This window comes from Myxocyprinus asiaticus, chromosome 33, assembly GCF_019703515.2.
Source record: "Myxocyprinus asiaticus isolate MX2 ecotype Aquarium Trade chromosome 33, UBuf_Myxa_2, whole genome shotgun sequence".
Lineage (NCBI taxonomy): Eukaryota > Metazoa > Chordata > Actinopteri > Cypriniformes > Catostomidae > Myxocyprinus > Myxocyprinus asiaticus.
This window is the reverse complement of record NC_059376.1, coordinates 7,479,912-7,501,469: the sequence shown is the minus strand read 5'-3', so window position 1 is coordinate 7,501,469 and position 21,558 is coordinate 7,479,912. Positions and strand designations below refer to the sequence as shown.

General features: G+C 36.8%; 3 protein-coding genes across 3 annotated transcripts; all 3 read left to right on the top strand.

The window, feature by feature from the left end:
* The first annotated feature begins 269 nt into the window (after positions 1-269).
* LOC127424760 (C-type natriuretic peptide 3-like) lies at positions 270-1,298 on the top strand. The gene is made up of 2 exons (XM_051670196.1): positions 270-413; positions 564-1,298. Exons 1-2 carry the CDS (start codon positions 330-332, stop codon positions 864-866), a joined length of 387 nt encoding a protein of 128 aa, XP_051526156.1. The 5' UTR covers positions 270-329; the 3' UTR covers positions 867-1,298.
* A 2,504-nt stretch (positions 1,299-3,802) lies between these two features.
* LOC127424759 (brain natriuretic peptide-like) lies at positions 3,803-4,755 on the top strand. Its single transcript, XM_051670195.1, has 3 exons — positions 3,803-3,973; positions 4,068-4,323; positions 4,537-4,755. Exons 1-3 carry the CDS (start codon positions 3,857-3,859, stop codon positions 4,551-4,553), a joined length of 390 nt encoding a protein of 129 aa, XP_051526155.1. The 5' UTR covers positions 3,803-3,856; the 3' UTR covers positions 4,554-4,755.
* A 4,674-nt stretch (positions 4,756-9,429) lies between these two features.
* On the top strand, positions 9,430-12,745 carry nppa (natriuretic peptide A). The gene is made up of 2 exons (XM_051670194.1): positions 9,430-9,567; positions 11,489-12,745. The coding sequence occupies exons 1-2, from the start codon at positions 9,460-9,462 to the stop codon at positions 11,792-11,794; spliced, it is 414 nt and encodes a 137-aa protein (XP_051526154.1). The 5' UTR covers positions 9,430-9,459; the 3' UTR covers positions 11,795-12,745.
* The last annotated feature ends 8,813 nt before the right edge of the window (positions 12,746-21,558 follow it).

Here is a 21,558-nt window from a genome sequence, read left to right as displayed (position 1 = left end):
TATTTTTCTCCCAAATCACTAAATAGCAACAATAACTAGTACATTACACCTCTTTATCACTATGCACTGCAACATTTTCCTGATCCGTTATGTCATCATGTAAAGTGTCTAAAGGTTGAATTTTACAATGAAGTCAATGAGGTGGGAATCTTGATGAAAGCAAAGAGCCCTCCCCGTATGGATTGGTGTGTCGTTTTCTTGGGTGTCCGTGACGAAATCAGCTAAATAAAAGAGCGCACCTGGACACGGCTCTCGGGTACGAGCTGAGGGTTAACGGAGACGCGCACAACTACCGCTGACGAGTGCTGACCTGCAGCAATACAAACATAATGATCACCAACATGTACATTTTCTGCGTGTCTTCGCTTCTACTTTTAAACTTGGTCGGGGCCAAACCAATTTCCAGTTTACAGGTGAGTCCTTAAACTTTTAATCTCGCCCTAAATAGTTTATATATATATATATATATATATATATACACACACACACACACACATTATTAGTGTACATATATTTATTTTTATTTATATATATTTATATTTTATTTTATTTTTTTACACCAGAATCTTAAGCAGTTGTTAGATGAAGAACTGATGACAGCGTTTGTGGAGTCGGAAGAGTCGGCGATGGAGCAAAAAAACGCAAAAGCCGGGAAGAACGAGCTGGGCGAGCCAGCGGAGCATCTCTGGGAGTCAGACGCGCGAAACTCAGCGCTGGCGGGAAAAGATAGCGCGTTTGAGCGTCTCCTAGGAGACATACTATCTACATCCAAGCGCTCGTGGAGTCGATTCAAGAAAGGCGGGCTGCGGAGCTGCTTTGGGGTCAGACTCGAGAGAATCGGGTCTTTTAGCGGGCTCGGGTGTTAAGCAGCTGGTATTCTCGGAGATTAACACAGGGAAAAAGTTTAAACGCGTATTTGAAATAAATTACGTCATGTCTTATTACTTTATGTCATGCCACTTTTTGCAGGTTGGGATGTTACTGGAATAGGGCACTACGATTTCCTTACTTGAAATATTCGGGCAAGCGACTCTTTGTTCTAAAAAAAGAAGTGTTAACTGTAAGTTTACCGTAGATTTGTGTTCAGGTTATATCTGTTGTTGGCCATTATTTATTCGAGTTTTAGAACTGTAAATAGTTTATTGAAAATACCATGACTGCTGCTTTGTACTGGTGCACTGTATTTATTTATGTCGTCTCTTAATCAACTTGTGTTACAGATAATGTGTATTGCTGCAAAATCATTTTTTTGCATAAATTGTGTGTCAACTTGGTCTAAAATTAAAGTGAGAAAATTGTATTATGACTTTTTAACGTGCTTAACTGTATATGATCATGTCTTAAAATGAAATTCTTGTGAGTGTGGTCCCCTGCATCTGCCTAATCAGTTTAATTGCATTCATTAGGTTTATTATTATGATTGAATTTCATCGATCTTGAATCAATGAATCAAACCCTTACGAGGGCAGACAAATTAGTCCACACTAGTGTGACCACTTGGATCACCACAGACTTCATAAATATCTCTTGGTAAGATCATATATTTTGAATTTGGGTACGATAGTCAAGCAAAAAAAATAAAAAAATAAATAATAATAATAATAATAATTAATAATAATAAAACCCTAGTGTTTCTATCTGACTCTTATAGATTACTTCATGTAGACTATTATGGTTTATGCTTACACATTATATAATATATTTGAACTAAACAGTGAAGTACATAACACATAAAATAAAATTTTAGGTAAAGCATTTTTTGAAGTGTAGAGTAGTCTGATAATCAAGATTTTTAAGAGAAAGAGACTTGTAAGGGTATACCACCATAGGTATTTTGCGTTAACTGAAATGAAACTTCTCGACTGTAAAGGGCGCTTAAAAGTTAAGCTGTACAGCCAGGCACTGATCAGATACACTGAGAACCTTTAAGAGTACAGAACAAGTTCTTTCTTTTTCTTTCTTTCTTTCTTTCTTTCTTTCTTTCTTTCTTTCTTTCTTTCTTTCTTTCTTTCGTTTTCTATCTATCTATCTATCTATCTATCTATCTATCTATCTATCTATCTATCTATCTATCTATCTATCTATCTATCTATCTATCATTCATTTCCCTATGCCAAATAGCATAAAGGACAAATAATAAACAACCCTAGCATAAAACCAAGATCTACATTTCCTCTTATTTGTTTTAAGTCCCAAATTGAGTTTGTTTAGATCAAATAACACGTTTGGGAGCAATTGCACTAGCACGTAAGTAAATTATCCGTTTCATTTTCTGTTAATGATCAAATCCGCCTCCACAGTTCTTGAATAAACATCTTAGTGTACATTGGTGTTAGATACAGTATATGATTGAGAATGGTTGTTATTGCAAAACAAGTAATAAACTTAGACTTTTTACATTTAGAATTTTTTTTTAATCAATTTTAACAATCCAAATATCCCACATATCCTATACATAAAAATCTAATATTTGATATCAATTTGTTATTCTTCAACTTCCCTGCTGAAAAACAAAAAACAAAAACAAAAACAAAAAAACATTAAAACCCTCACAGAATTTCTAATGGTTATAATGGGAACTAAAATGATCCTGGGTCTGGTTATGTGTTGGCTTATATAATAACATGTTATTTATCTGTAATTGAAACCTATACAAACCCTTAAATCCTAATATGGCCCCAAACACACTACCCTCATAATGGTATTTGTAGGAAACCTATATAATTGCTATTTTTAAGCAAGGATTCAACCCATACACATGATCAATAAATTAATGCCTAGCATGCAAACACGAACAAGGTCGACACTGTAAGTCATTACAATATATACATATATGAACAGGAAATATATAAATGTAAATCCTGAATATATAGTTCTAAATCCTGAAAATATAGTTGTAAGTCCGAATACATAAATTTATAAATCCTGAATATATAGTATGGCTGATATGGTGAATATGGGCAAAGTGGGACACTTTTAAAAAAGTTACTTTTCTTTGCACTTTTAATTGTGATATAAATGCAATATAACATCAGGCCTTTATGAAAAGCTTAGGGTGTCTCCTACCTTTATCAAAAGTAAAAATTAAGAAATGCTACATACTGCATGCTACCAAAGCCCAGAAATGTTTCAGGCAGTAGGCTACTGGTACAGTTCTTGTGTTGTCAAAGTGGGACACTTCATTTTTCCCTATTAAACAAGCTGGACAGGGGCTTGCACTTGAATAAAGTTTATTGTAAGCATTTTTTTTTTTTTTATTTGCAACGTATAGGTTTACATAAAGACTAAAATATCCACTTGTTAAATCAACTTAAATTAACAGATTCAGGTTGTTAATTCTCCTTAAAATATCAATAATAGCATAAGACATTTATCTTTACATTGCATAGCCTAATGATAACAGATCATTAGTTAAAGTTTACGTTCGATTGTCAGATTCGTCAGTCAACTTTGATTCATGCATTGCCATATATTATCATATTTTAATAGGCCTACGTGAACTATTCATCTGTAAAGCGCTCCCTCATGTTGCTTAATGACTTAGTAATGTAAGTTACACACTCAACAGTGCAAGTCTTGATATGAATCATTTCAGGGAAGTAAAGTATAATCAAATGATAGAGGAGTTACTGTCACAGGCTATATGGCCCATTTGGTCTTCGTCTATAAGCTTTAAAAGGAATCATTTCCGACAGCGAGCTTTATCAGAAAGAGGTGTTGGAATGCAGCAGTCATTCCCCACATAACTGGCGTGTCAAACTTTTAGGTATAAAAGAGCTTGAGTCTCCACTGAGAGAGTACACAGACAACCACAAGAAAAACAACATAGAGAAGCATCGAACAGAGAACAGGAAACATGAAATCATTTGACATTCCTCTAGCTGGCCTCTGCTTACTCTTAACTGTTCAGCTCATGGGCGCATTCCCTCTACAAAACACAGCCTTAACCACAGATGACATGGATGTCTTAAAGGTAAGTCTAAAATCAAGATTTCATGAGGACAATGTCTCTAAAAAATAATGCATGACTGTAGGCCACAATAATGACCCATTTGCGGCCCTTTCAGCTTCTTTTACAGCGACTTGAAGAGTCCATTCCTGCTTCATCTCAAGACCGAAGACTGTCACAGGTGGAAGAAGTGGTGGACAATCTCGAAGAAACCCTCGTTCATCCTCAAACCAGAAGTGACATGAGAGAGTATCTGTCTGCTCGGGACTTGAAGACAGTCCGACAGGACTCCAAGAGATACTCCGGGTGTTTCGGGCGTAGACTGGACAGAATCGGGTCCATGTCGTCACTGGGATGTAATACTGTTCGGTCAAGTAAGTTTTTTATTTTTATTTGTCAAGAAGCATCAGTTAATATTATGGGAATAGGCCAACATTCTTTTTTTTTTTTTTTTTTTTTTGGACACAAATTAAATTAGGTCTATTGCTACTTTTATAAATGCGTTTGCTTATGAGCCAAGGTGAGTCAATGAGATGGTTACATTTTATGATTCACCGACTTACACATGCTTTTCTTTCTTTTTTCAGGTCCTAAAAGGAAGTGATGTCTTAATGAGACTTCTGCGTCATTCTCTGGGACAGACTCCAACATTTTCTTTAACTATGCATATTTATTGAGATATGTCTATTTATTAAATTGTTAAATAGTCGAAATATATGTTTATATGCATCTTTAATTTAATTAATTGTAAATCAAACCAGATGTAAATTCCTGCTTAAATAATAATAAATGTTTACACGTGCCAATGTTTTGAACATTATTTTTTGCACCTTTAATGTCTAAACTTTAATCAAAAGAGTTCATATATAGGCCTAAATGTAATAACATTGAGTGACTATACTGAATAGGCCTACATTCTTGACACTTAGAAATCATTTTATGACAAGAGCCTTAGTTTCTCTACACCAGGGTTTTTCAAACCCTTATTAAAGCCTGCTGCACCACACATAGGTTGTCTCCCTTATTTGATACACCTAGTTCAAGTCATTGAAATGAATACTTCATAATCAGCTGATGAGTTAATTCAGGTCAAATAAGGGAGACATCCAGTAGTGCTGGGGAAGGTCCAGTACAAGTTTAAATTTATTCCACCACTCGATAGCATTATCAATACTACATTAATGTTTCAGCACCATGGACAGTGACACTGGGGGTACTACAGGTGAACAGGCAAATATTTGTCCTTTCCTTTAATCAAATGAAACCATGCTACATTAAAATACATATGTATTATATACATATCTATACACATATATATTATATACATTAACATTTTTATATTTAGTCTATATACGCACTTATATTATATTGCTGTATAGCTACACATTCATATATACAGTACATATGTAGGACTATGTATATACATTAATGTGTTCTTATATGTACACGCACGCACGCACGCACGCACACACACACACACGCATACAAACACACACATTGTATGATAGTAGGCCTGTATATGCATATTGACTTTGTGTATGCAAATTAACATGTTGTTTGCGCTTTTAGAATAAAAATGGCACATACATTGCCAAGGAACAATAATTACCAGTCATATCATATAAGAAGTAAAATCTAATATTAGGCATTTCTACCTATTTTGAAACATGGCTATTACCTTTTACTATATTGCATGAGCAAATGTCAGAATTGTATATAAGAAAATATATTTTGAAAGGTGCTAACCAATTTTTTTGTAAATAGCATGTAGTAATGTGATATAAAATCATAATAATTACATGTTTACAAATTCTGTTGGCTGATATTTTGGATATTTGTGAATTTGAGTTTTGAAGACAAAATTGTTAAATCCTTCCAAAATCATAATCTATGCAATTTATAGAATTTATAGTACCTCCAGTTACATTACTTCATTTTACATTACTTTGAAAAGTCCAAGTTGACTATATAGCCCCAAAAATCTGACTAAGGAATGAGTTGGTGCTCATTTTTAGACATATTTAATGTCATTAAGAAAATATGTGTAATTTCACAGTAAAATATGGCAAAAGTTGTGGTGTTTTTTTTAGATGTAAACCGCATGATTTTACCATATAATTAACAGTCAAATTTTATTCCCTGCATGACCCATAACATTTCATTATATTTTATGGAAATAGTTATGTTTCTTCTTATTTTTGATATCAGTTATGTACATTATAGGGTGTTCTATAGTATATTTTATGTAGCTTAGTTAATGTGAAAGTTATTGTGAACATCATGTGGCCGTCTGTTGTTAGTAAGGTGTTTAATATTACATTTTATTTTGTAGTTTTAGTAGGTTGGTATATTATGTTCATATCATTTATTAATATAAATTGAAGTGAACTGTAAAATATACAGGCACCAAAATGACATCCCTGAATGCCTGAAACATGGTCACAGTATTTTGTACTGTGAATTTCTGGCAATCACAGCTGCTGGTATTTTACCGTAAACTGAACACATCGCGTTGTAATAAGGTGTTTGGTGACAAGAGTCACTATTGCTATATGCCTATTAAACCTAGTGGTTAAACTCTACTGGAACTAACTCTACTAACTCTCAATGACTATCACCTCTATTTAGGGCTGAAACTGCAAATGTTTAATGCCTCTGACCTTACAACTTCTTTAAACAATTTACACTGTGACACTGAAACATTTTTCAAAAACTAGATCAATCTCACAGGAAAATCGATGTCAGGAGGTCAAACCTTTTGTTTGCTAAAACTGGTCTGTGCTTTGCGAATTTCTGAGCTTCTTGTGCCCGAAGCTGAAACTACAGTTGTGCACATGGGTATGAACATCTGCTGTATGAACATCTCACAGTAAAATCAGAAATAGGAGGTTGACTTTTCTTTAGCTAAAATTGGTCTGTGCTATCCAAAATTAAAAATACTGCCCCCAGTGGCCAAAGCGATAAGTGTTGTTGGGCATATGGGCATATGTGAGCTTCATGTCCACAAAGGGGTCCCAAACAGGGGCATAACTACAGGGAGGAAAGGGTGGGCAGCCACCCTAGGGCCCGGGGTGAGAAGGGGCCCACAACAGTCGACCAAAAGGAACCATAAAAATGACCGTGGTCCCAACAGGTGCGGAAAAATTACCAAGGTCCCCCTAGCAGGGGGCCCGACAGGTTCTTTGCACTGGGGCCCGTAAGATCCAAGTTACACCACTGGTCCCAAAAGTGAGTTGTTTTCATTTGCACAGGCAGTGGTTTAGTGAAAAGGAATACATAGTTAATAAACTGTCCCCCCAACCCAAACCCCAAACCTAAACCTAACCATCAGTGGAGTAAAAATTTTATGTTAGAGGGAAAAATGCAACCTCCAAATCATACTCATCACTGATAATGCAAATGCAATTAATTCCTGGTTTCAGTAAGCATTGCATTGCAGAATTTACATACTGCTGTGTGTTTTTTTTTTTTTTTTTTTTTGGATGTTTTTTGCAGATGAACTCTTTGAAGTTTAGGTCAGTGTTTCCCAAAATTGTTTCTGTCACAGCACACTTTTTACGATTAAAAAATCCCATGGCACACCACTATCTCACATAACCATCGTCGATAGTTTTCCTTTTCAAGAACTTGTCCATGTTTTCTGTCTGTCTTAGTGGCGTGAATTCCTAATGTTTGAAATTCGGCTATGCAAAAAACACAAGTAACATAGGTACGCTGTATAATGAGGTTACAGATGCCAAGAGCGCTAATTGGATAATGAAAAATCAACAAATTTGTGTCTTTTCCAATTTGTTCTTGCAAATTAATTCTTGCAATGGCACAGCAACTAAAATTTGTATTTATTTACTATATTTTCCGGAAATAAAGTCGACAGAGAGAAAAATTGTTGACAGAGAGAAAAAAACCCACGTAAGTCGCACTGACAGAGGTTGGATCCAGCAGGCACTAGGACCCGACATCAGCCGCCCGGCCTCCATTCACCAGTTTAGACTAGAGTTTGTTAGAACAATAATGTTATGATGGACAAAATATTTACACTGGTTGCATAAAATACTTTGTAATGGAAAATATACTGAATTGGCAACTTTAAAACTCTTCTACCATCTCTATGCCTTCACTAAAATACCGGGAAAAAACTGTATTAATTTATTTTGAGGGATTTAATAATTTTCCATGGCACACCTGACAATCTTTCACGGCACACTAGTGGGTACAGTGGTTGGGAAACACTGGTTTAGGTAGCCATATTGTATTACAGAAGATTTGGCTGACATCTCTCAGACAGCCACAGTTTCTTCTCCTGTCTCCCACATTCACTTTCTTGGAGTGCGTGTGAAGGGGGGCAGGGAGGGGTGACAGCCGATAACATTCACAGAAATTTCAAATTAGAAATGAGTCAAGTTTTTGTTTGCATTTGAAGCAGGAAGTTTTACATCCAATCACAGTAATGATGTTAACAAATAAATCAGACAATGCACAGGCAATTTAGTGATATCCCCACAGTTGTGGTCTTGACCGATTTTGAAATAAAATCTCGAGTCCTCTTCGTCTGAGACTGAGACAAGACCGAGTAAAAATGCAGTCGAATCCGAGAGGAGACCTTCAAAAAGTGGTCTCGAGACCAAGACCGATCTCGAGTACTACAACACTGGTGATCATGTTGGCCGCTTGTCCAGAATTCTGCACATCAGATCCGATTTTAGGTAAAAACTAAATTGGGATTAATGCAGCGATTTCCCATGTGATCATCTCACTGTAACCTCAATTTTTGCTTTTGTTTAAAGAAAAGGAGGAATGACTCGAAATAATTTTTTGTGCTAATCAACATTATGCCACAAATGCTGTGGAATGAGCTTAACTTCTATTGAACCCAGAATATTTCTTTAAACTTGCACTCAAAGATATGTCAATTTGTTCAGTGCTGAAAAAAATTAGTATTGTGGTGACTAGATGGTACTTAGTTAATGAAGGAAACTTGCTCTAAAGACTTTTAGAACCACTGATCTTCTCATTTCTAACACAAGGGTGGTCTCAGAAGTACTCTTTACTTCCTTCTTGTTCCATCAAGCCAATTGGCCATCTTTTCAAGCAACAGCAGTGGCCTATATATAGATCATTTACTGCTTTAACCCCTTATGGTATACTTAATTGTAGTTTGTATCAGTTCTTAGGTGATGCTGGAACAATGCGAGACAATCGTGCATGTAGTGGATGCATTCCTGGTAATGCATGCCACGTCTACGTGGCACCCTCAAAACTGAGGTCACTCTGTTTGTGTCCGAGGTACCAGAAGCATATCAGGAGTTCTCCAGAATGGCACCTCACACTGCAGCAAACAGTCACTTAAAAGGAAATCTGCTCCACAAGTCTTATCAGAGATGAGGTGTTGGAATGCACTTCACACAGTTTACAACAGATGAGCTGTTGACAGTCAACTGTCCCTATATAAGAGCGAGTCAGGCAGACGGCCAGTTCAGAGGGTAAGAACCAGCATCCAGAGGAACCCAGAGATGATCAGAGGACTAATTCTCACAGGACTACTGGTCCTGCAACAGATGGATGTACAGGCACATGTGTTGAGTAGACACAGCTCGGCCAGCAACATTGCCAAACTTAAGGTACAGTGGGATAAATTAACATGAATTCCAGAATGTTTTAGTATGTGGTATGTCACTCATTTTGTTTTGAATAAAGCATGTTATACAGCATGATTTGAGAATTTTCAAATGAGCATCATACATGCTTTAACGGAAGCAAAGAACCTGACCTTTCGTAGAAAGGGGTTTGCATGGTCACTTCACAAACTTGCTTACTTTTGATAAGCGACCTAGAAAAAGTACAGAATCTTTAATATTTCTTCTTAATTTCGTGTCATAAATAGGGCTGTTGATTTAACACGATAATTTAGTACGATTAATTATATTAATATTGATATACATTTTTAACGCAATAATATTTGCATTAAAAAATTAACGTAATTGATAATACTCTCTGACCAAGGGCGTAGCAAGGAAATTACTTTTGGTGGGCCTCAATAAAAATGGATGGACCAAGTTTTCGTCCACATTTTTTTTTTTAACCAAATGTTCCTGAACAACTGAGAAGCCGCACATTCAAACAGTTCTTTCACACTTTCAGAAATCAGAATTTATGCATTTTTTAAAACTATTTTATAAATATACAGTATATTTGAAGTCAAAGTATAATCTCTAATATTCTTGGTGGGTATAATCCTGCGTCTAATTTGGGCCCACCCTTTGCTACGCCACTGCCCCCGACCCTTAGGTGAATTCCATATTAAAGGTACATATTTTCCTAACATGGGGGCAATTCCAGCTTGAGTACATGCAACTTTGTGTTTTTACAAGCTGTGTCAACAGAGGGTTGTAAGCACGATTCAACAAATCTCACAAGTCACAACAGAATGCATCTCAAAATGCAATTATTACATTTAACTCAACACAGCGTACTAAAAATACAGCAAAACGCTAAAAACCAGTGAGACGCTCCAAAAGTGTCCATCTGACACAAATAGACGGGCAATTAAAAATAGTGCAATCGGAACGCAAGAATATGTCCTGCGAGAACAGGAAATACTGACGAACTCAATTGCAAATTGAATTGCTGTAGACAGTAGGCTCATGTTCAATGATTTGGGAATAAAATAAACAATATATATAAATTCTTAAGCCACTTTTTGTGTTGTCTAATCAATGCAATCTCCCACAATAATGCAATATATTTCGATCTGAATATCTGAATTATATTTATTATAGGCCCTACTTACTATATTTCGAATTATTTTAATAAATATGTATTATTTATATTGAATTGTTTTTACTTAAGAGCCTGTCTCAGCAAATGTTGATATGTGCAATCCAGTTGGCTATTTCGTTTGATTTTGTATGAGTTAATTCATATAAATTTGTACAATTTCATCACGTGCAAATGCCCAGATGTCTAAGTAAGTGCGAGTTTCGTGCACGAGGCATTAAGGACATGCTTATTAATATTATGCCCTTACCCAAACCCCTTATCTAAACCTAATCGATAAGTAGAGTGTATAAACATGATAGGAAGCTGTTGTGTGTGACAGAAGCAAGTAATTGTCATGTATTAGATGGAAACGATGTCCAGCGGCGTCATTGGCTGTAGTGAAAGTCATATGAATTCATACATGCAGTCGTTCGATATCATACGAATTAGCCGTGATATGATCGATTCATAACTTTGTTTTACTTTTTTCAAAGCCCCTTTAAAAAATATTCAGGTTTAAACGAAAAGAGAATTTTTTAACTGGGCATTTAGATAAGTGTTATTTCCATTAGGTAGTTTTGGGTCTGTTTGTGCAGCTCTTTTCTAAAGGGCTAAACAGGGGAACTAGCAGATTTTAACACAAATGATGAGTCATGTTGATTATTTTTAGCTTGCAAAGAATACTAAGGGCACAAAAACATATCGTTAATCAGTTAATGACCATTGGATCAATATAGATTATAGGTAATACACAATTCGGTTTACACTGCATCTCCTCTCCAGAGCCTGCTGCAGCAGTTTGAGGAGGCCCTGGCCGCAGAGGAGACTTCTGAGAGAGCTGTCGATTATGAAGACAGCAACTCCGTACTGGAGCAGAGCCCAGCTTCCACGTCCTGGGACAGAGACCAAGAGGAAGAGGCCCCTCCAGCAGAGGACACAAACCCTGGAGATGGATTTGATACACAGAGAAATCGTCTCATAGATCTTCTCATGTCCACCCGGAGTAAAAGTCTCTCTGGCTGTTTTGGGGGGAGACTGGACCGTATAGGGTCTTCCAGCACCCTCGGGTGCAACTCTAAAAAAGGTTAGCAGCAAAGTGAATAGTGACATTAAAAATATTAAGTGCATAAAAAAATTATGCATTTCAATCTTGAGCATTTGCAATTTTTTTTTTATTTTTATTTTTTTATTAATGTAAGATGTGGAAATTACACAAACAGTTTCCCATCAATATTCTCATCAATATATTGCAACTTGTGAAATATGCTTTATATTACTTTATGACTTGCTTTTAGATTGGTTTATTGATGTATTTATATTGTACGAGTTGTAATTTGAGTGCTAATGAAGATATTTAAGATATGAATCAAATTATTATTATGGGTTGTTGACATGAGGTATCTTTGGGAAAAATTGACATGACCTGTGGTGCGACACTATATTCCATCTAAAACTGTTTTAAAGTGCATTGCGAATTCTTTAATATGTATTATGCATGCAGCTTTTATGACCTCATGTTAATTGAAAAACTATATGGAATATTTGTACTTTTAAAAATGTATTTGTCAGACCACAAGACCATTTAAAATGAACTAGTGAAGGTAAAAGGTTGTGTAAAACTGTAAAGAAATGGTGACCAGTTACAGTATCTAAGACATACATTTTCCATTGTGTAATTTTAATGTAAAGTCCAGATGTTTATAAAACCAATCCACAGGCATGAACTATCCATATACGTATATGACATATAATGTGTACTAGTCATGTTTTATTTATTCTGCATGAATTTACAAGCTTTTGTGAGATACTTTGTCTGGTGTGTAGCTTGTTCTTTTGATGAGACTTAAGCAATTGTGAAAAGATTGTGCTATTTTAAAAAACAATACTTTGTAACACTTTAAATTCAAAATTATTAAGGCCTAGATTTGAAATACTTAAGCTTTTTTGTTGAAAAAACAGTACAGCTAGATGCAAGAATATTGAAGGCCTATTAATCAGAACTGAAAAATGTAAAGTTAATAAAATCTTTCTTTTAAATAAGTTTTGTTGTGTTTTTTTATTATTACCTTTTTTTTTTTTTTTAACAAAAGTTCACTAACATAGAAACACCCAGTCACCCTTCTCTCATTCTCTGGGCATCTACGCTGTGACTCATTTACCACCCACACAATCTTTTCTAATGGTCATTATCAGAGTCATTAGAGGACACATCATTACTATACTATAATGGGTGGAACAGCTGCAGGTGGTTATTACTCCTGAGCTTTTCAACACCTGGCCTAATCCTTAAAAAAAAAACTACCGCCATGTCAACCTTAATCCTATTACACAAGCGCAGCAGGACTCTTCTGATTACATGAATAATGCCTCCGTTTCTGACCATGGCCACTGTCAACAGCTCTCATTTGAAACCTTGGATTTCCACTCTGGAGTGAAGCACTCCAAACTCGACAAATTCTAATAGACTGTCAAAGACTGATTTCGCTGGTCTAGCCTAGCATGAGTCCAGGTGAGAAAAGTGACAAGAGATTGACTGATAACCTCATATCCTCATAATTAGACTAGAGCTGTACGTAGGAGCTCAAAACGCTGTTCCGGTGAACACTCTTGTCAGAGGTGAAGGTGAGGATTGGTGTTAGTCTGCGGGTTAATCCACTGAACTGAGAGGTAAAATGACAGATATGATGTATGACCATATGCAAAATGCCCCTCAGGAGGTGGATAATGTTCCACTTTTTTTTTATCATTTCTTATAAACTAACTTGTTGCACCACTTATAACACATCTTAATTTAGTAGCTATTTGGAGGACAGGAATGTTCACCCAGTGACATCTAAAAGGATTTTTTAGAGGTGTGATGGAGTATGGGGAGAGATTGAGAGATTTCATAAAATCCATCATTAAAGAGTTACCAACCAGCAATGAGTTGAATCACAACATTACAAAAGTTGAAGCAAAAAATATTTGAAAATCTGACACAAAGACAAAATGATTAGAAAATATTAAACTGTTGATTTAAGTTGTTGATTATAATTCTGGAAATAGGCTATATTAAAATTTTATTAAAAAATATTCAGATATATGCAAATCTATTTCAGTTATGCCAACTCTCGGAAAGATTCAGCATGTTAACGTGGGTCATCATGTTGATAAGATTTTGTCTTTGTGGATTAGATCTGCTATGCTGCTGCTGCTGCAGAGCTAGTATGGAGACATGCTACTGAACATACACAGACATACTGTGTTAGCATGTGGACATGCTGCTGCACAATTAGACATACATACAATCCCCATGTAACAGATCTAGACAAGTGAAGCAGGGGAGGAGGAGGGTTGTAAAAAAAAAACTCTTTTGCTTTTCTGCAAAACTGAGCAATTTTAATGTTGGACAAAGAGAGTACACAAGTTCACTGGCTACATGATTACATGTCAAAGGATGTATCCGCTATGCGAGTCAATTGGCTAACAGATCATCAGAATTTTGGCTTAAGCTTGTGCCACATAGAGTTTCATGCCTGAACTGCAATGGTAGTTGCAGGGTGTTGTTTAACAAAATTCTCAGATTGTTGGATCTATCTCTTCAGGATTATGTATAGCAATCCGCTCTCACTCCCAAGGTGTTAAAAAATACTGAAGTCTGTTCAAAAGCCCAGTGAGTCACAATAAAGATTCCAAAAGCAGCCTTCAGCATCTATTTACCGATGCGGCAGGTAAGCCCTGGGCAGTCTCAAGGGAGGCGTCACTGTCTTCTAATATTAATGCACGTGTTTAACCACAATATTAGTTACATTAGTTACATTGTACTATTATATAGATATTTTAAATCCCTTAACCCAACATTTAAACATAACCACTTCTCAACAATAAAAGACATAACAGGCAGATAAATTTAGTCAAAATAATTTTAAGTTACATTACAGTATAATATAGATATTTTCGAGCACCAAACCCCACCCCTACGCCAAAACCTAACAAATTCTCAACAATATAAAATACATAACAAGCAGATAAAAGCAATTTATTTTAAAAAAAGGACGAAAAAGCATTATAAAAATATTCCAAACCAAAAGATAGCTTTGTGTGAGGAACAAAGTGAAACAAGTTTTTAATTGCTGAAAATCTTTCCCGTGAAAATCGCATTCCCTTTCTCTATGAAATTGCGTTCAAAAGCTTGTCGCCATCGGTAACAAGACATGCAAGAGCCAATGGTATTTGACATTGCTGACGTCAAACCTGTGTCGTAATGCTTCTTGAGGTGGCAATTTTTTAATGTTAAAATGAGCACTGGATTTGTTATGGCAGACACCAGGGACTGTGAGCATTCTTCAAACAAAGCAATCGAAAGACTTGCAATACACCCAGAAGAAAACAGGTCACTGTTTATAAATGTTGCTAAGATTAAATAAAAATTTAAATCATACCCAAACATGTCATGATGTCAAAATTGTACCCCGACATATAATTTCACAATGACAAATTTCGATGCTATTCGTTTAAATGCACTTGCAAGACAAGTCGCAAGACAGACACCGAAGACTGCTTTTGGCATCTACAGGAGTGAGAATGGGTTGTGGGTAGTGTATTTATTCACCACAAATTCCTCTATTAAATATGGTTTTATAAAAATTAAGTTGATATAACTCAACTTGATGGAAGAAGCATACCATTGATTAACATCCTCAGAGCTTACGGTAAGTTATCGTTAATAGTCAATTCCCCTACGGAGAAAATGAAAGGGATTTTCACCTCTGGAACTGAAATGTTTCGCACTATTACTCGCTTTATCTCAATAGTTCCCTGTAATTGGATTCTTTAAATGTATGCTTTTAAATTGATCATGGCTGACAGCAAATAGCGCATAACGGCATTGGTAACTGCGTGTTTTTGCTTTTGTGTAATGCTGCCACTACGCATCAGCATAATGTAACCGAAATATTTTTGAGTGTACCTACAATACTATACGAGTCCAGGGAGTGAATTTAGAGGAGGGACTCAGTTCTGATTCAAACTGGTAATTTTTTTTTAAGAGAAATTAAAAAAGGATTTCTATCTTGTTTCCATACAATAGCCTAGGATTTGCGCACATAAATGTAGCGAGGTCTAGGGCGACTGTGGTTAATTTTCGAGAATGCAGCCAATGGGAATGCATCTTCATCATTGCTCTTCCTCATGGCAACTGTGTCTGAAAATGCTCACTCGTTTTCTCAATTACTATTTCGGGGGTAGGCGATAAGGCCATAAATAGAATCATAATATTTCTTTCATATTGTTCGATTTCGATATTTATCACGATATACAGTATATCTCATACCATTAATTGGGGAGGAAATGCATTCCACATGTTAAAAATAAACGATAAAATAAATGGTTTGTTCACAAGTAAACTCCACAGGGTAAGCTACCTTTTAATTTTAAGTTCAAGAAGTATTCTCCGTTCAGGATATAATCATACAAAAGTTGTGTGACCTCTTTTCGATAAAATTTTGCCAGTTTCATAGACTTCAGCGGGCGTTTGACTCTACTAAAAGACTTTCTGTGATGTTCCACACTCCAGCTCAGTAGGTGGCAGTAATGCACCATAAGCTGGATTGCCAACTGCCAATAAACATCACAAAAAGAAGAAATACTTCCTTGCATGTGACAGCGTTATGGATCATGAGAAAAACGTTTATCTAAATAGTACTTTAATAATCAGCAATGGTGTTGATGTCGGAGTTGTTATTCTGTTGAGTTGATAGCCAGATAGCTAGCTGCTAGAGAGTGGCTACCTAGCCTCACTACTGGTTTCTATGACAGCAGGTCTATGTATCCGCTAGCCAGCGAATACTTCCTAACTGGCAGTTTTCCTGAGCAACCACTGGGCGGCGCCATGATGATTCTAATCGCCTGTTTTCTGTTTCTGGTCTCGAGACGCAATGCAAAAACTACCAAAACAAGCGATTCAGACAGATAACAACAAACATTTACATATTATATATTTTTTTGGAGTAAAAATAAATTTCAGGCTCAGCTTGTGCTATTGTTGCCTGTCATAACAACAGTAACTAACCACGGACCATCGCTTCATGTTAGGTTGTATAATGTCAGTTGAGACACTGTCAATAAAAAATGGTCATCTCGACCCTGTGAAGTATTAGGTATGCAGGTGAGTATGTATACTTTCACAGATATATTTCATCCGGGACCATGAGAATTGTCTGGTGACCTGAACGGATGACGTAGTAACAACAACCGTGAAAATAATTTACTCTAGTTTTAAGGAGTGCAATGATTAGTGATTTATGAGGCTTGTTTCCTTAGTGACAATCAGATCTTGACTGAAATGGCCCATGTCCAACACATCAGCCTACATTAGGAGATTTGCATGCATGTGTCAGAGCGTGTTTAACTCCAGGTACCCAGCCGTGAAGACATTAATGAAATCCAGCACTGAACTCTTCTGTGAATTTGACTGACTGAACACCAGGTGCAGCGACTCTTTATTCATAACACACTTCAGCGGAAAGCTCATTACTTCTCAGATACATTTTCTTGTGTCCATCATATATGTCTTTATATATATTGTGTATGTGTGTGTGTGTGTCTATACTCACCTGCCACTTTATTAGGTACACCTGTACATCTACTTATTCATGCGATTATCTAATCAGCCAATGGTGTGGCAACAGTGTAATGTATAAAATCATGCAGATATGGGTCAGGAGCTTCAGTTAATGTTCACATCAACCATCAGAATGGGGAAAAAATTTGATCTCAGTGATTTAGACAGTGGCATGATTGTTGGTGCCAGATGGGCTGGTTTGAATATTTCTGTAACTGCTGATCTCCTGCGGTTTTCATGCACAACAGTCAAACAAAAAACATACAGCGAGCAGAGGTTCTGAGGGTGAAAATGGCTTGTTAATGACAGAAGTCAGAGGAGGATGGCCAGACTGGTCCAAGCTGACAGGAAGTTTACAATAACCCAAATAACCGCACATTACAACAGTTCTATGCAGAGAAGCATTTCTGAACATACAACACATCAAACATTGAGGCGGATGGGCTACAGCATCAGAAGACCCCTCTGGGTACCACTACTGTCAGCTAAGAATAGGAAACTGAAGCCGCAGTGGGCACAGGCTCACCAAGACTGGACAGTAGACGATTAGAAAAACATTGCCTGGTGTGAGAAATCTGGATTTCTGTTGAGGTACACAAATGGTAGGCCCACTGCAGCCTCAGCTTTCTGTTCTTGGCTGACAGAAGTAGAACCTGACGTGGTCTTCTGCTGTTGTAGCACATTTGCCTCAAGTTTCGACATGTATTCTAAGATGCTATTCTGCTCACTATAATTGTACAGACGGGTAATCTGAGTTAACAAAACCTTTCTGTCAGCTCGAACCAGTCTGGCCATTCTCCATTGACCTCTGTCATTAACAAGCCGTTTTTGCCCACAGAACTTCCACTCGCTGGATGTTTTTCTCTTTACACTCTTGAGACTGTTGCGCGTGAAAATCCCAGGAGATCAGCAGTTACAGAAATACTCAAACCAGCCCATCAGGCACCAACAATCATGCCATGGTCTAAATCACTGAGTTCAAATTTTTCCCCATTCTGATGGTTGATGTGAACATTAAGATGTTAAGTCTTGAGATGTTGCTTCAATATATCCACATAATATTCCTTCCTCATTAGGCCATCTATTTTGTGAAGTGCACCAGTCCCTCCTGCAGCAAAGCACCCCCACAACATGATGCTGCCATCCCCATGCTTCATGGTTGGGATGGTGTTCTTCAGCTTGCAAGCCTCACCCTTTTTCCTCCAAACATAACGATGGTTATTATGGCAAAACAGTTCAATTTTTGTTTCATCAGACCAGTTGTGCACTTGCAAACTGTAGACTGGCTTTTTTATGGCAGTTTTGGAGCGGTGGCTTCTTCCTTGCTGAGCAGACTTTCAGGTTGTGCTGATATAGGACTCATTTTACTGTGGATATAGATACTTGTCTACCTATTTCCTCCAGCATCTTCAGAAGGTCCTTTGCTGCTGTTCTGGGATTGATTTGCACTTTTCGCACCAAACTATGTTCATCTCTAGGAGACAGAATGTGTCTCCTTCCTGAGTGGTATGATGGCTGCGTGGTCCCATGGTGTTTATACTTGTGTACTATTGTTTATACAGATGAATGTGGTGTAGACCCCTCTATCTTTGTTATTTTTACATCCAAAATTTTTTATTTATACCTGATGCTTCAATATAGAGAGCTTTCTTTTATTGATGATTCTTACTTTTATTGATGATTTTCACCTTCATTGAAGGATTTGACTAAATGTTAGAGAATACTTTATGCTTTTATAAAAAAATCTACTATGTCTACATGGATATCTTGTTGGGATTGGTATATACAGGTGCATCTCAATAAATTAGAATGTTGTGGAAAAGTTCAGTTATTTCAGTAATTCAACTCAAATTGTGAAACTCGTGTATTAAATAAATTCAATGCACACAGACTGAAGTAGTTTAAGTCTTTGGTTCTTTTAATTGTGATGATTTTGGCTCACATTTAACAAAAACCCACCAATTCACTATCTCAAAAAATTAGAATATGGTGCATGCCAATCAGCTAATCAACTCAAAACACCTGCAAAGGTTTCCTGAGCCTTCAAAATGGTCTCTCAGTTTGGTTCACTAGGCTACACAATCATGGGGAAGACTGCTGATCTGACAGTTGTCCAGAAGACAATCATTGACACCTTTCACAAGGAGGGTAAGCCACAAACATTCATTGCCAAAGAAGCTGGCTGTTCACAGAGTGCTGTATCCAAGCATGTTAATAGAAAGTTGAGTGGAAGGAAAAAGTGTGGAAGAAAAAGATGCACAACCAACCGAGAGAACCGCAGCCTTATGATTGTCAAGCAAAATCGATTCAAGAATTTGGGTGAACTTCACAAGGAATGGACTGAGGCTGGGGTCAAGGCATCAAGAGCCACCACACACAGACATGTCAAGGAATTTGGCTACAGTTGTCGCATTCCTCTTGTCAAGCCACTCCTGAACCACAGACAACGTCAGAGGCGTCTTACCTGGGCTAAGGAGAAGAAGAACTGGACTGTTGCCCAGTGTTCCAAAGTCCTCTTTTCAGATGAGAGCAAGTTTTGTATTTCATTTGGAAACCAAGGTCCTAGAGTCTGGAGGAAGGGTGGAGAAGCTCATAGCCCAAGTTGCTTGAAGTCCAGTGTTAAGTTTCCACAGTCTGTGATGATTTGGGGTGCAATGTCATCTGCAGGTGTTGGTCCAGTGTGTTTTTTGAAAACTAAAGTCGCTGCACATTTTACCAAGAAATTTTGGAGCACTTCAGGCTTCCTTCTGCTGACCAGCTTTTTAAAGATGCTGATTTCATTTTCCAGCAGGATTTGGCACCTGCCCACACTGCCAAAAGCACCAAAAGTTGGTTAAATGACCATGGTGTTGGTGTGCTTGACTGGTCAGCAAACTCACCAGACCTGAACCCCATAGAGAATCTATGGGGTATTGTCAAGAGGAAAATGAGAAACAAGAGACCAAAAAATGCAGATGAGCTGAAGGCCACTGTCAAAGAAACCTGGGCTTCCATACCACCTCAGCAGTGCCACAAACTGATCACCTCCATGCCACGCCGAATTGAGGTAGTAATTAAAGCAAAAGGAGCCCCTACCAAGTATTGAGTACATATACAGTAAATGAACATACTTTCCAGAAGGCCAACAATTCACTAAAAATGTTTGTTTTTATTGGTCTTATGATGTATTCTAATTTGTTGAGATAGTGAATTGGTGGGTTTTTGTTAAATGTGAGCCAAAATCATCACAATTAAAAGAACCAAAGACTTAAACTACTTCAGTCTGTGCGCACTGAATTTATTTAATACACGAGTTTCACAATTTGAGTTGAATTACTGAAATAAATGAACTTTTCCACGACATTCTAATTTATTGAGATGCACCTGTTTGTATATAATTTAAGGTAAAATAACTTATTTATTGTTATTGACTATATTTTGTGACAAAACAAAAATGGCATTTTTAATTATGTGATGACATCATGACATGTGGTCTATATTAAAAAAAAATGGGTGGATAGATATTGTCGAACACGCTGAGGAAGGTCTAGTAGCCGAAATGTCTGTTTGTTCTCCTATGTGAATTAAAAAAGCAGCAACTAAAAGCTTGGAGTGCAGATCATTATTTTAATATTTTGAACTTTTGGAAATAAATTCTTGCACTCGTTGAAGAACTTACATGTCAATTGTGGAAGACAAGTGAGCGCAGTGTTAAATAACCTACTGTGTGAATCTGTATACATTACACTGCTGCCACACGATTTGCTGACTAGATCGCATGAATAAGTAGATAAAGTGGCCAGTGAGTGTATATTTTTTAATAAACAGACATTTTTCCAGTTTAGATGTTAGCATAGCATCTGGGGATATTACAAAAATGGTAATATATATATACACAGTTGTGCTCAAAAGTTTGTATACCCTGGCAGAAATTGTGAAATTTTGGCATTGATTTTGAAAATATGACTGATCATGCAAAAAAACTGGCTTTTATTTAAGGATAGTGATCATATGAAGCCATTTATTATTATCACATAGTTGTTTGGCTCCTTTTTGAATCATAATGATATCAGAAATCACCCAAATGGCCCTGATCAAAAGTTTACATACCCTTGAATGTTTGGCCTTGTTACAGACACACAAGGTGACACACACAGGTTTAAATGGCAATTAAAGGTTAATTTCCCACACCTGTGGCTTTTTAAATTGCAATTAGTGTCTGTGTATAAATAGTTAATGAGTTTATTAGCTCTCACGTGGATGCACTGAGCAG